We start from the raw sequence: 12,636 nt of genomic DNA, 5'->3' as shown, positions 1-12,636 counted from the left end.
ATATTTAAGTCAAAGTGATCAATTTTAACCAATATAACAATGAGAACAAATATCTTAAACACCAAAAGAACGACTACTTGAATTGTATTATTAATGACCCAAGGCACGATCTGGAAAGACCTGCTATGATACCAAATTGTAACGCCTAAATTTGAAAGTGTCTAGAATATTCAAATAAGCGTTAAACTGATATTGGATACATTAATTATACAAATACAACACAAAACAAGCTTCATATGTTCATGGTGTCTTGAAAGATCATAAGATAAAGCCTTGCCATGGATGGAAGAAGTTGGAAAGAATAGAGGAAGAGAAAGAGAGAAGGTGGCGTGGGAGAAGAGAGAAGGGAGAGAAGTTCTCCAACTTCAACCCTAGAGAGAGAAAGAAAAAAGGGAAAATGAGATATTTTGCCCCAAAATCAAATAAATATCCTTCCCACGTGAAATTACCAAAATGCCCTTGCCACATGCGTATTAAACACGACTCTGATACTTTATCCATATTATGTTGTCATGTCATAAAATATTAACTATTAACTTACTTTCCATGAATTAAATTCATCTGACACCGTCAACGGGTAATATACCGATACTGTCAGGCGGGATATTACATCAATCAAGCGTAACAACTGCAATCTCTCGATCAATTAATGGATTCTAGCTTTTCAAACTATATTATCCCAATCACTCAACAATATCTTTCGTGTCCAAATGATATTGTTATTTCTAAGAGATCGTTTAAACATCGATTTTCCAAACATTTAAACGATCACAAAGTCGATTGGATAGTTTAATCGACAATTTCCCAACCGATTAAATTACCCAAAAGCATTAAGTTCTAGATTAAAATTGATTATCAAATATTAACATCCATGTCTAGAGTGATAACTTAAGATAGATTGTTATTCTATTTCAAAATTCAAAAGTATGTGTCCATATCATTTTAAATCTCAATAAAACATTAAATGCAAGAATAACAACAATATTGAATAAATAGCTAGAACCATATATTAAATGATCAAAAGATTACATAATAGCTTGTTTGAATACATTAAAACCACAAGAGTATATGTAGCTACATATGTCTATGATAGCTTTGCAAAAGAAGAAGAAAAGATGAAGATTCCATGCCTAGATTCATGATGTCTCAATGAATCTTGGGTTGAATCTACTCCTAACTATCTTGCTTTGTATTTCTCTCTCTAGAAAAGCCCTAACCTCTCTCTAAAAACCAGAAAATATCAAATAGAAAAATGTAATCCCCCATGGAAAGAGAAGAGAAAACTATTTATATGGGCCGCTTCTGCGAAATGTTGCTAATAGCTAAATATTTCGATATTACCGAAATGTGTGAAATCTGCCTCTGCACCAATGGAGTTGCTCCATGTGTCCCTTATCCACTTGACTTTCCTGAAGTTCGCCTCCAACTTCGCTGATAGCGAAACTCCCTGTGAGATTTTTGCCAATAGCGACATTTTTGCTAATGGCGAGTTTCTTGAAATCCTGCTTCTGACTTCGCCCCCAGCTTCGCTGATGGCGAAACTCCCTGTGAGATCTTCGCCAATAGAGACATTTTCGCTAATGGCAAGTTTCTTGTGAACTTTTGGTAATTCTTGCTCCTTGCTTGTATTTTCCTGCACAAAAGGGTAAAGTAAGGCATGCAAAGCATAAATGGCATTAAGGGCACATAATTGAAGCTTTTCCATTGATAATTCGTAAAACAACTCATCAAACATGCCTAAACTAACACATGAATTAGATCATTTTGAGCGCTTATCAATAAGTAATAATAATAATAATAACACCTCAATTGTTTCGTTCCTTCTCCATTGCTCTTCTGTTTGATTGTATGTTTCATCATCTTCCTTCCTTTAGAGAGGTCCAGTTCATGTGTTTTGTTCACTGCTTCAACCATTTTTCTTCACACCATTTTTTTTCTTCACTTTTTTCTTGATGAGGTTCATAACCGATCTAACCCACCTGCACTAACCGTTCAACCGACTAATCCGAAAACCTCCCAAACCGAGCCTATAAATGGTCAAAATCGGATTTTGATTTAGTAGTTTCGGTTTCATCTAGCATGGCGTGTTCGGGCCCGAACCCGTCCGATGCTCTACCCTAGCAAAAACTCACGTTTGGAGAGCATAAACGCTCAACCAAACATACACCAAGTTGCTTTGAAAATTGTTTTTTATCTGTGTTAATTTTTCGTCGATTTTTAGGCAAAGAACCCTAATAATTTAGAGTACGATCGCATATAAGTAAAATCTGATGAAGAAACATATGTGTTATATAGGACCCGTAATCGAGTTCTCTTAAAAAATTCGTCATTTGATATCCTTCAGTTAAAGTAGATTTTAAAATAAAGATAATATGATACACTTAACATATATGTGAGTCTTTTAAATATGTGGCCATAGCTCTATGCATGCATAATTGGTATGTGAGGAGGTAGTTGAAAAAACTCAAGCCTTTTGAATGAATCTTTATACCTAAGAGAGATTATCATGTGGCTTTCTAAAGGATATCATGGATAACTAAAAATGAAACTTGTATTTAGTAGAACATGACTCAATCATGATTTATTGAGGGAGAAATATTGCTTAGAACATCTTTAATGGTATATGAGAACTTCTCAAACTTTTGAAGTATTTGTGGGGCTTGACGTAGCAACCAAAATGGAGGATAGGTTTTTTTTTTTTTAAGGATAAAATGGAGGATAGTTGTAAGTAACAACTTATGAGGCCGGATACTCGTCTCTCAAAAAACAATTGAGGCCGGATACTCTAAAATTAAGGACTTATTTATATTGGATACGTATTCTGGAAGTATTAGAATTAAATATTTTACTTAAAAAATATTTTATTGGATATTTCAATAGTACTCATAGATACATATCTAAAATACAAAACTAGGACACATGTGACAAACTACTGGAGATGTATACAAATTATGGTAGACGAGAGAGGAGAGACTCAATTAGTTAGCATTAGACAAAACTTGTATTGAGTTCTTTTTATGGGCGTTTGTGTTGATATTTTAACATAAAGATTACAATATAGTATTATTTAGACTAAAATATTTTATATTGTGTTTTGATTGCAAATATTTTCTTTTAAAATTGTGATCATTATAATTTAATTATATAATAATGAAGAATGAAGATTGTATTTTCTTTATAAGTATTTTACATATATATATATATATAACTTTTATTATAAAAAGTTTGTTAACGCATTTAAGTCGGACCATAACCTAAACTTTAAAATTTTCATGTTGCAACCTTTTCGAATCATATCGCACTCGCACACGTATCCGGCCCCGTATCTTGACTTCATAGGTAAGAATATATTTTAAATAATTGTATGTGAACCGTTAGACTCACTTAAAATAAGTTAAGATGATACGTTAAGAACTTTCATTGAAATGAAAAGATGTGAGAGTTAATTTTATGTGGCAATTTTGGACCCTCAAAGAGTTTGGTTGAGAACTTAAATTCGATATGTTTGTATTATTAGCTATTTAAAATATGCCACATGGTTTATAATGATCATTTAAGAACTTTACTTATCATTCTATTTGATGCTTAATTTATACTATTAAGGTGGAAAAATGAGAGTTGAGCTTAGCGAAATTTATTTTAATAACTTGACTTGATATAAATTGATTAACTTTAAATTTGACTCAATTTTATCATAAGTTGTCTTTTTTCTTAAAAAAAGGTCATGTTAACTTGTGCCCTAAGGGCACATGTTAAGGAACTTAAAAAAAGCAACTTTGCATTGGAAATCATAATATTTTGACTTTTAAAAAGTTGAATGCACGACTTTTGATACGTATAATTCTATAATAAGTTCCTTAACACGTGCCCTTGATGACACAAGTTAACATTTGCCAAAAAGAAAACACCTAAAAAACCACCCTTGTTCTTCAATTTATTGTCAATTCTCTCTTTAAAAAAAAAAAAGTTAAATAACCAAAGGCCGTAAAAGTTCGCTAGGCCTAATAACCAATTTTCTTGGGTCACAAATTATTTCATTATAGATTAGATGGGTCTTATATTTGGTTATGCATTTAAAACATGCCACATGGATTGTAATGATCGTTTAAGACCTTTACTTATCATTCTATTTGATACTTAATTTATACCATTAAGTTGGAAAAATTAGAGTTGAGCTTAGCCAAATTTATTTTAATAACTTGACTCAATATGAATTGATTAACTTTAAATTTGACTCAATTTTATCGCAAATTGTTTTTTATAATTGAAACTTACCTTGATTTAAGTTAATGAACAACTCGATTCAGCTTGAATCATATGAACCAAAAAAGAAAACACCTAAAAAACCACACTTGTTCTTCAACTTTATTGTCAATTCTCTTAAATAAAAAAAAGAAAGTTAAATAACCAAAGGACATAAAAGTTCGCTAGGCCTAATAACCAATTTTCTTAGGTCACAAATTATTTCATTACTCTTAGATTAGATGTGTCTTATCTTTGGTTATGCACTTATTAGATAGGAGAACAGGAGAGTGTAATCAGATTTATTAATATGGACTTCAATAGTAAAATTGAAAAGAGTTTCTTAGGTGTGGTTTTTCTAAGTGTTGAGTATAGTTATAGAAGAGAAAAAAAAAATGGAAAATCATGGAAGAGAAAGATGATGGTTTCATGAAGTTTTTTTGGATTGAGAAATTAAGGTAACCACAAATTTTATATCACAAAAGGGTTCCATAAGTGCTGTGAAAAGACAATAACGTTATTATCCAATTAACAATTTAAAAAGACGAAATTTTACAAACTAGTCTATTCATGATTTTGAAAGGTTGTCTCATAGTTCAGTTCAATTTGACAATGCTAACTACCATGTGGAAGGCATGCTAATATTATAATTTATTATTATTTTTGAATAAACCTAGATCAAATTTCTTTAGGACCAAAGATTTTGAAATCAAAATAATGTGACACATTTAGCACATGTTGGAGTCTTTTAAATATGTGGCCAGTAATTATCAGTGGCGGAGCCAGACAAAAAATAATGGGATGGCCGCAATCAAAATAAATTAAAATATATAAATCATATAATATAAAATACGACCCATTTCGGTTTCGTTCATCAAAATATTAAACTTATCAAAAAAACAAACTACATGACAAATACCTCATAGTGATGCTTTACGCGTCCTGAGTGACTTGAAATCATCAATAATTGACTCGGAACTAATGCATGCACTAATCTCCCTTTCAATATAAACTGTTATGTTGTTTGCAAGAAACCCATGTCCCATCTTGTTTCTCAACTTAGACTTGATAATTTTCATTGCCGAAAAAGATCTTTCAGTTGTGGCTGTAGAAACCGGAAGAGTCATAACAAAGCGCAGCAATCTATCAATCAAGAAGTAATCTTTGGTTTGTCCAGTTGCAACCAAACATGAGCATAATTCTTGAATAGTTGATAAATTCTTCAAGCTTGGCAATCGGTGAGCATAAAAAAGGAAGTGTCGAAGTTGAAATTGCAAATTCTTCAACCTCAGGGGTATTATAGTCTTTTCACACAATTAATGGGTAGGCTATGGCCTGCCCCAGTCCACACGTGGCTCCGCCACTGAGGATAATCCAATTCATGATCTTAGGTTAATTGTTAGATTAAATGTGTTTAATTTGATTATCATATTTTGTTTCCGACATTTGTAATAATTTATTGTTTGAAGCATATGTTGAACTAGGTGCCACTTAGAGTTCACATTAGGATATGAGAGATTTAGGATTATGAGAACTTTCCATAAGTATTTATGTAAACGCTTTCAAATTTATATGATTTTTTTCTCTTATGAGAATATCGAGTGAACATGGCTATAACCTGTGGGTTCTTGGATTAGAACCACTTTATTGGTTCTTATCAACAACGTTTTTATTATTGAAGTAATTATTATTTGAATTATCAAATTTTCATAATTTTGATCAACATTTCTTTCTTCTGGAAAATTTATTTTAACTTTGTGTCTTCTAATTTTTTCCAACCTTTGTTTCTTGAGTAACAAAAAAACATTTATCTTTTGATTAAGAATAACACCAAGGAAACTTAATTTTAGGCTAGAGTCCGATCATTGAAGCGTGAAGAAGTGAGTTTCTAACTTAAACCATTGGTTTAAAAAAAATATATCATTCAAGTCATTCTTTAAAAATGATAATTTTGTTTGTTCTTTGTGTTCTTCATCATATTATTGGTTAGATATGCTATTTTTTTTAAGAAACCAAAATGGAATTTATTAAAATCAGAATCCTAACCAGCACAAGGAATGTTAGACTAGGAGTCGTAAAGTAGTAACATACCGTGAAAAGCAAAAGTTGTATCAAAACCCTCACCCAACATACATAAAAAAAAAAAAAAAAAAACCCTCAACCAATGTCACAAGCTGCCACAAAAACAATTTTCACCACCTACATTCCGCTGCTCGCACACAACCCCAAACAGCAACGTCAAGAACCAACACCACAACCAACAACCTTTCAAAAACAATCGGTAACTATAACGACAACAACAACCACCTTCGCTGCAACAACAATCGATGTCATCTTAACGAATCCATTTGCAGCAACAACAACCAGCGCAACAACAAAATCCACCTTCACAACAGCAACACCATCAATCCACATCGACAAACCATCGGATAACATGCTCAGAAGTGCTATTTGATCTTCTAGACTCCCCTAATCCATAAGTTGGATAATTTTTATAAATAAATACTCGAAGTTTTGAGGAAAAAATAGAAATAGCGAAAGAAAAGTGACCCTCGATAGAAAATATACAAAATATTTCCAAAAGTAAAAAAAAAAAAAAGGTTTTGGGACTGTAAAAAATTAGTGTAGGACCAAAGTGCAACTTTGAAAATAAATTAAAAACATAATCTTTAATTTTGCCTCCTCTTTTCATTGAAAGGTGGTTTCTTTTGAAATCAAACTGTTTGTTGCATTAAAAAGATGAAAAATCTCAGAAAAGCATAGAGATAATTTTTTTTAGTAACAAAGCATAAAGATAATTAATATCAGAATGTTTTATTCATGTACTTTTATTTCTTCATTATCCTAGTCCTCATATAAAATTTAAAAAGTACTTGATTTCATTCTCAAAAACATCACAATTGAAATAGCTTTTCGTTAGGTCACAATAACATTTTAACTTTTTAGAACTCAGTTGTCCCTTCAATATGTTAATTAGGAGTAACAAGCTTAAACACATTGATGTCATTCAAGTAAAATTGGAATTTGGAAACATGCTAATAATTTGTTAAAAATAACATGATTACCATTGTTCATTCAAGACAAGACAAAAAAGATAGTGACAAGAAACTATAGTGGTTCCATATACTTCATCTGTTTCACAATGACTGTCACTTTAGCAAAAAAATTTGTTTCAAAATAATTATCATTTTACATTTTTAATATAACTTTAACTTTTTTCTTCCCACTTTAATTTAGTAAAAGTGTTATGTCTAATGATTATTTCATTACATTTCTTAATTTATGTGTCAAAACCTTGAACGACACTCATTGTGAAACTGGGGAAGTATCATACATGGAAGCAATAAAGAGTATTACACACATCTCTTTTAAATGATGTCATTTAAGTAAAATTGGAATTTGGAAACATGCTACTCCCTCTATTCCTTTTCTTTTGATGTTTTAGGTCTTGACACAAGTTTAAGGAGTAATTAAAGTATATAAACATTTGTGTGTGTTTTACTTAAATGTCTTTATTTATCATTAAATTCACATGTGATAAACCAAAGGTCACAACTACTGTAATAGTTTATTGTGTTTTCCAACAAGGGTAAACTTGAGAAAACAATAATAAATTCACTAAAACATCAAAAGTTTTGGAATATAGTTGAAGTTCTAAAACATCAAAAGAAAAGGAATGGAGAGAGTAATAATTTGTTAAAAATAACATGATTACCATTGTTCATTCAAGACAAGACAAAAAAGATAGTAACAAGAAACTATAGTGGTTTCATATACTTCATCTGTTTCACAATGACTGTCACTTTAGCAAAAAAATTGTTTCAAAATAATTGTCATTTTACATTTTCAATATAACTTTAATTTTTTTCTTCCCACTTTAATTTAGTAAAAGTGTTATGTCTAATGATTATTTCATTCAATTTCTTAATTTGTGTGTCAAAACCTTGAACGACACTCATTATGAAACTAGGAAAGTATCATACATGGAAGCAATAAAGAGTATTACACACATCTCTTTTAAAACCATATAAGCCTTAAGTTAAAAGGCGTCCTCAATTCAACAAGATAATATTACATATAGAACTAAAAGAACATATAGTTTAGTTAAGTCAATAAGAAAAGAACAAGTGAGACACATATTATAAGAAAGACATGTAGTTTAGTTATAGTATTTGTTAATTTAGTTTGATGAAGAACAAGCTTAAGGGCATTTTGGTCCTCCTTGTTGAGTCTTCCAATTGTTGTAGCAAGGGCATACAGCTTTGTTCCCATAATACCCCGGTGGCACACACAAGCATTTGTTACAACACTTTTGACAAAAGAACATGCATGGCTTGTGATATTGAGTATTTTTGCACCTCCTTGAGCATTGAGATGGGCATTCTGGTATATCACACATAAAATAAAAGGGCGATTAAAGTCAAACACACATAAAGGTCCAGTGCAGCTTTATTTCCAAGAATAAAACTGACCACCGTTAAAGCAAGAGGACTAATAGGGTGGCGTTTAATTTGGGAAAGGACAGTTTTTTCCCACCATGGGAAAGTGTCCTTTTCCAGGACAGGTGGCGGTGGGTAAACTGGCTAAGAAAAAAACAAATAAAAATGAAATTGGTTTTTTAATGTATTTTCTAGTGTACCTCCTCTGCACCAGTTCAATTATTTTCAGATTCACAGAACACAATTTACCTCAGCCATTTGTTAATTTTTAAACTCATTTCTTTCCACCCTTCATTTCAACAGTTGAAATCTGGACGAATCATAACAAATTTAATCTGAAGTATATCATCATCTTCTTCTTTTCTTCTTCTTTCATTTTATATTGATCTGTTATATAACAACATATTTTGTTACCAATAACACCAACACCATAAATTCATATCATAATCTGAGATTGGAATAGAAAAGGTGAAAGCTATGGAATTGGAAATTGTTGAAAATTGAAAAGTGAAGTTGTTGTTTTGAAATAGTTCTGGAAAGTGAAGTTGTTGTTATGAAATTGTTCTAAATTTGAAATTGAAATTGTTTTGGAATTAGAAATTGGCATTGGAAAGTGAAGTTGAACCTCATGAAATTCTGACAATGTTATATCACCATTGTTGTTGGAAACAACCCTTTTAATATTTAATCAAATTATTATTTTTTTAGATGCCATTCATAAATTTCAGAGATCTCGAACAGGAAGAAGAGAGAGAGAGAGAGAGAGAGAGAGAGAGAGAGAGAGAGAGAGAGAGTGAGAGAGAGAGAGAGAGAGAGAGAGAGAGAGAGAGAGATGAGGGTGTGGTCGGTGATGGTGACAACGCCGGAGAGGGTGAGGCAGGCGGCGGAGAGGAGGACAGGAGCGATGAGGCTGTCTGAGAAAAGCTGGAGGATGGTGGTGGCTGGTGTCAATGGAGGATGCGGTGGTGGGGATGAAAGAAAGTGTGTTGGGGATGTGAGATTACCAAAATAGCCCTAATTTTAGGATGAAATAAAGTGTGGGGGTCGTATGACCCATCTTTAAAAACATAATAATTTGATTTATAAAAAATAAAAAAACAATTTTTTAGAGGAATTTATAGATAAATAATTATGTGTGGAATCTCATTTTTTGTTTATCAACAAGTTGCAAAGAGGTAACAGGTGAAAGATCTGGACCATTCAATTAAAAAATAATAAATCTATGGCTGAAACACTCACTTTCCCATGATGGGAAAAAAGTTTCCTTTCCCAAATTAAACGCCACCGACTAATAGTTAATGTGGAAATGGATCCAATGCAGCAACTAGGAGACCATGGTCCATGGTCATAATGCGAATAAAAATAAGTAAACCATCTAATTGAAATCTATCTTTGTAAATCATTCTTAAATTATTCTCTGATTTTATTAAATGTTTGAAATTATTCTCTGTTTTTGTTAAATGTTTCTCAATTATGTCAATGTTTTTAATTAAGAAATTTTTGACAAAGACAGAAACTAATTTGAAATATTAATAAATTTGAGGGCTAATTTGAGAGTATAATACAAAGACATTGATCAATTTGATGGTTTACTCGAAGAGAAATCTTGAGTGATCCACAAAGACATGCACAGAAAAATGTGATAAATAGAGCGATGTAGTAATAGACTGGTAAATTTGTTATTTGATTGATAAATAAAAATAAGATAAAATAAAGTAAAGTGTTGAATGAGTCGGAAACAAAACATATATAAATATAATGACATGTGAAAGCCAACATATGTTGTTTTCATAAAACATCTTCAGGGGAAAAAAAAAACTATTTTAAAAATGTATAATATAATTTTCGAATTTTTTTTTTACAAATTTAAATTCTCTCATGTATTTTAAATCAACGATTTGAATTCACCTAATGAAAATTCTCTCATGTATATAAAATCAACGATCTGAATTCATCTAATAACCGAGAGGATCTTTCAAATTTTTAGATGAATCAAGTGACAATTTTAAGATGTAGATTGGGTCATACATATGAAGTCATAAGTTAGGCTGTTGAATTGATCCAACAACAGAAATTATTACTCCCTCCGATCCTTTTTATAAGAGAAATTTGGAGGGAGTATTATCTTTCAATTGTCTTAAGTCAATTCAAAAGCCAAACTCTAACAACATAAATGATAGAATCCAATATCGAGTTTGAGATACGTGGGCTAAATTTTTCTAAAATCTTAAACTAATTGAATTTTATCTTTAAATAAGAATTATGCTGAATAATTTTTAAACAAATATCACATAAAAATAAATCATTTCATGCAAAATTTTGATCTTAAAACAAACACAACTTTGATATGTGAAATAGAATTGTTGCTCATTTGTTTCTTTGTTTTAGTTGGTACCATTTTTTCATGTTAAGTTGGAGAGATCTTAATGATGTTCTGTATAAAATTCAAGAAGAAAAACAACAAAAAGAATGAATGGTATATAGTAGGAACTTCACTTACGGTAACTCTTAAGACTTCCAGGTCCAAATTTTTTCTGAAAACACATAAACATCAACCATAAGTCAGCAATTAATTCAGCATTCATAACAACAGAAAAAAAATCAAAACCTAATTTTTTTTTTTTCATTCATCTTTTGGTCGCCCTAATCATGAGACTATACAGTGCTTATATAAGTCGATGCATACACATGATAAGATAGATACATCACCACACAACACAATAACGATGCTACCAAGCAGGCTAACAGCTAGAGTATGTCTAAAAGATTATCTTCTAGAATAAACTAGAAGGTAAAAGTGTATACATGTGAGATTCACTTAGACAACTGAACAATTAAATAAGTGAAGCATCCACCATTCTGAGTGCCCTTATTAAATAATGACATTACAAATTATACAATGAGTGATGTATACACGTCAAATCCACTCAGACAACCAAATAAGAGTGCTCTATTATGGATGCTTTTAGTTGAGAATTATGCTTTCTAAAAAAAATCCAAATCTTAAAGAGAGAATGGGAAAATAAACTACATACCTTGTCATTGTAGTGATGGCCTCCATGTCCATGAGAAGCCATGACCTACAAAATCAAGCCAAAAGTATGCTAGAACCTTTCAAAACCTCAAAATATAGAACATATTAAAAGAATGTGTCTTATTTGTACAATTGAAAAACTTACCACCGTTTGAAGCATGGAAATTGCAATGAGGACCAAGATCAAAACAACAACTAATCTAGCCATATGGCCAATGTCGATGTTTCAAGAAGAGGAAAATGTATGTAGCACAAAAATGGACCACAAGAGGATTAAAGAGAGGGGAGTAAAGTGATAATGTAGCAATACATAAAGAGAAAGTGGAAGCATTTATAGAATTTGATGAGGGTAGGAGAACAACCACATTTATCGTCAATATTTATTATTGGATTTGATTTGATATGTGTAAACTTGCATAGAGTTTTGTGAGATGCCACAACAAGTGTAGTATGATGCATGTGCTAGCACTAATATGATCAAGATAGATTGACGGTGGTGAAAATAAAATATTGGTTAAATCATTTTGGTCCTCCTATTTTAGCTTAGTTAAAAGTTGTTTTTACATAGGCACGCAACTTGGACACATACATTATAAAAATTAAAAAATAGATAATTTAATCACACCACTTCATAATATTTTTCTTTTTCTCTCAAAAAAAAAAAATTATTTTTCTTTTAAATTTTATCTTTTATGTATATGCTTCTAAGTATAAATTTTTAGGGTTGTGACTATATAAGAGTTGTTCTTTAATTAAAATTTGTTTGTATTTTGTTACCGAGAGTATAATTTGTTCAAAGTATCGTTAAAAAAAAATGTTCAAAGTAAGAAGTCTCGATAACATGTCATTTCAAATATTTTAGGTCATTTTAAGATTTTATTGAAGTGTTAATTGTTTTGTTTTAACCTTAATTATAACTAC

At 31.0% G+C, this 12,636-nt stretch overlaps 1 protein-coding gene and 1 long non-coding RNA gene across 2 annotated transcripts; both read right to left on the bottom strand.

Moving 5' to 3' along the window:
• Nucleotides 1-984: 984 nt before the first annotated feature.
• LOC146912439 (uncharacterized) lies at nucleotides 985-3,103 on the bottom strand. The gene is made up of 2 exons (XR_015016475.1): nucleotides 1,805-3,103; nucleotides 985-1,633 (listed from the first exon to the last, which is right to left on the bottom strand). It is a non-coding gene; the product is annotated as an uncharacterized LOC146912439 (long non-coding RNA).
• Nucleotides 3,104-8,200: 5,097 nt separating this feature from the next.
• On the bottom strand, nucleotides 8,201-12,038 carry LOC146912438 (gibberellin-regulated protein 4-like). Its single transcript, XM_085720568.1, has 4 exons — nucleotides 11,861-12,038; nucleotides 11,717-11,761; nucleotides 11,182-11,215; nucleotides 8,201-8,625 (listed from the first exon to the last, which is right to left on the bottom strand). Exons 1-4 carry the CDS (start codon nucleotides 11,921-11,923, stop codon nucleotides 8,444-8,446), a joined length of 324 nt encoding a protein of 107 aa, XP_085576694.1. The 5' UTR covers nucleotides 11,924-12,038; the 3' UTR covers nucleotides 8,201-8,443.
• Nucleotides 12,039-12,636: the final 598 nt, after the last annotated feature.

This window comes from Medicago sativa, chromosome 6 (genome assembly GCF_051527215.1).
Source record: "Medicago sativa cultivar Bolivia chromosome 6, Bolivia_mono, whole genome shotgun sequence".
In the NCBI taxonomy this organism is placed as follows: domain Eukaryota; kingdom Viridiplantae; phylum Streptophyta; class Magnoliopsida; order Fabales; family Fabaceae; genus Medicago; species Medicago sativa.
Note: the sequence above shows the minus strand (reverse complement) of the source record. Positions and strands in the feature narration are given on the sequence as shown.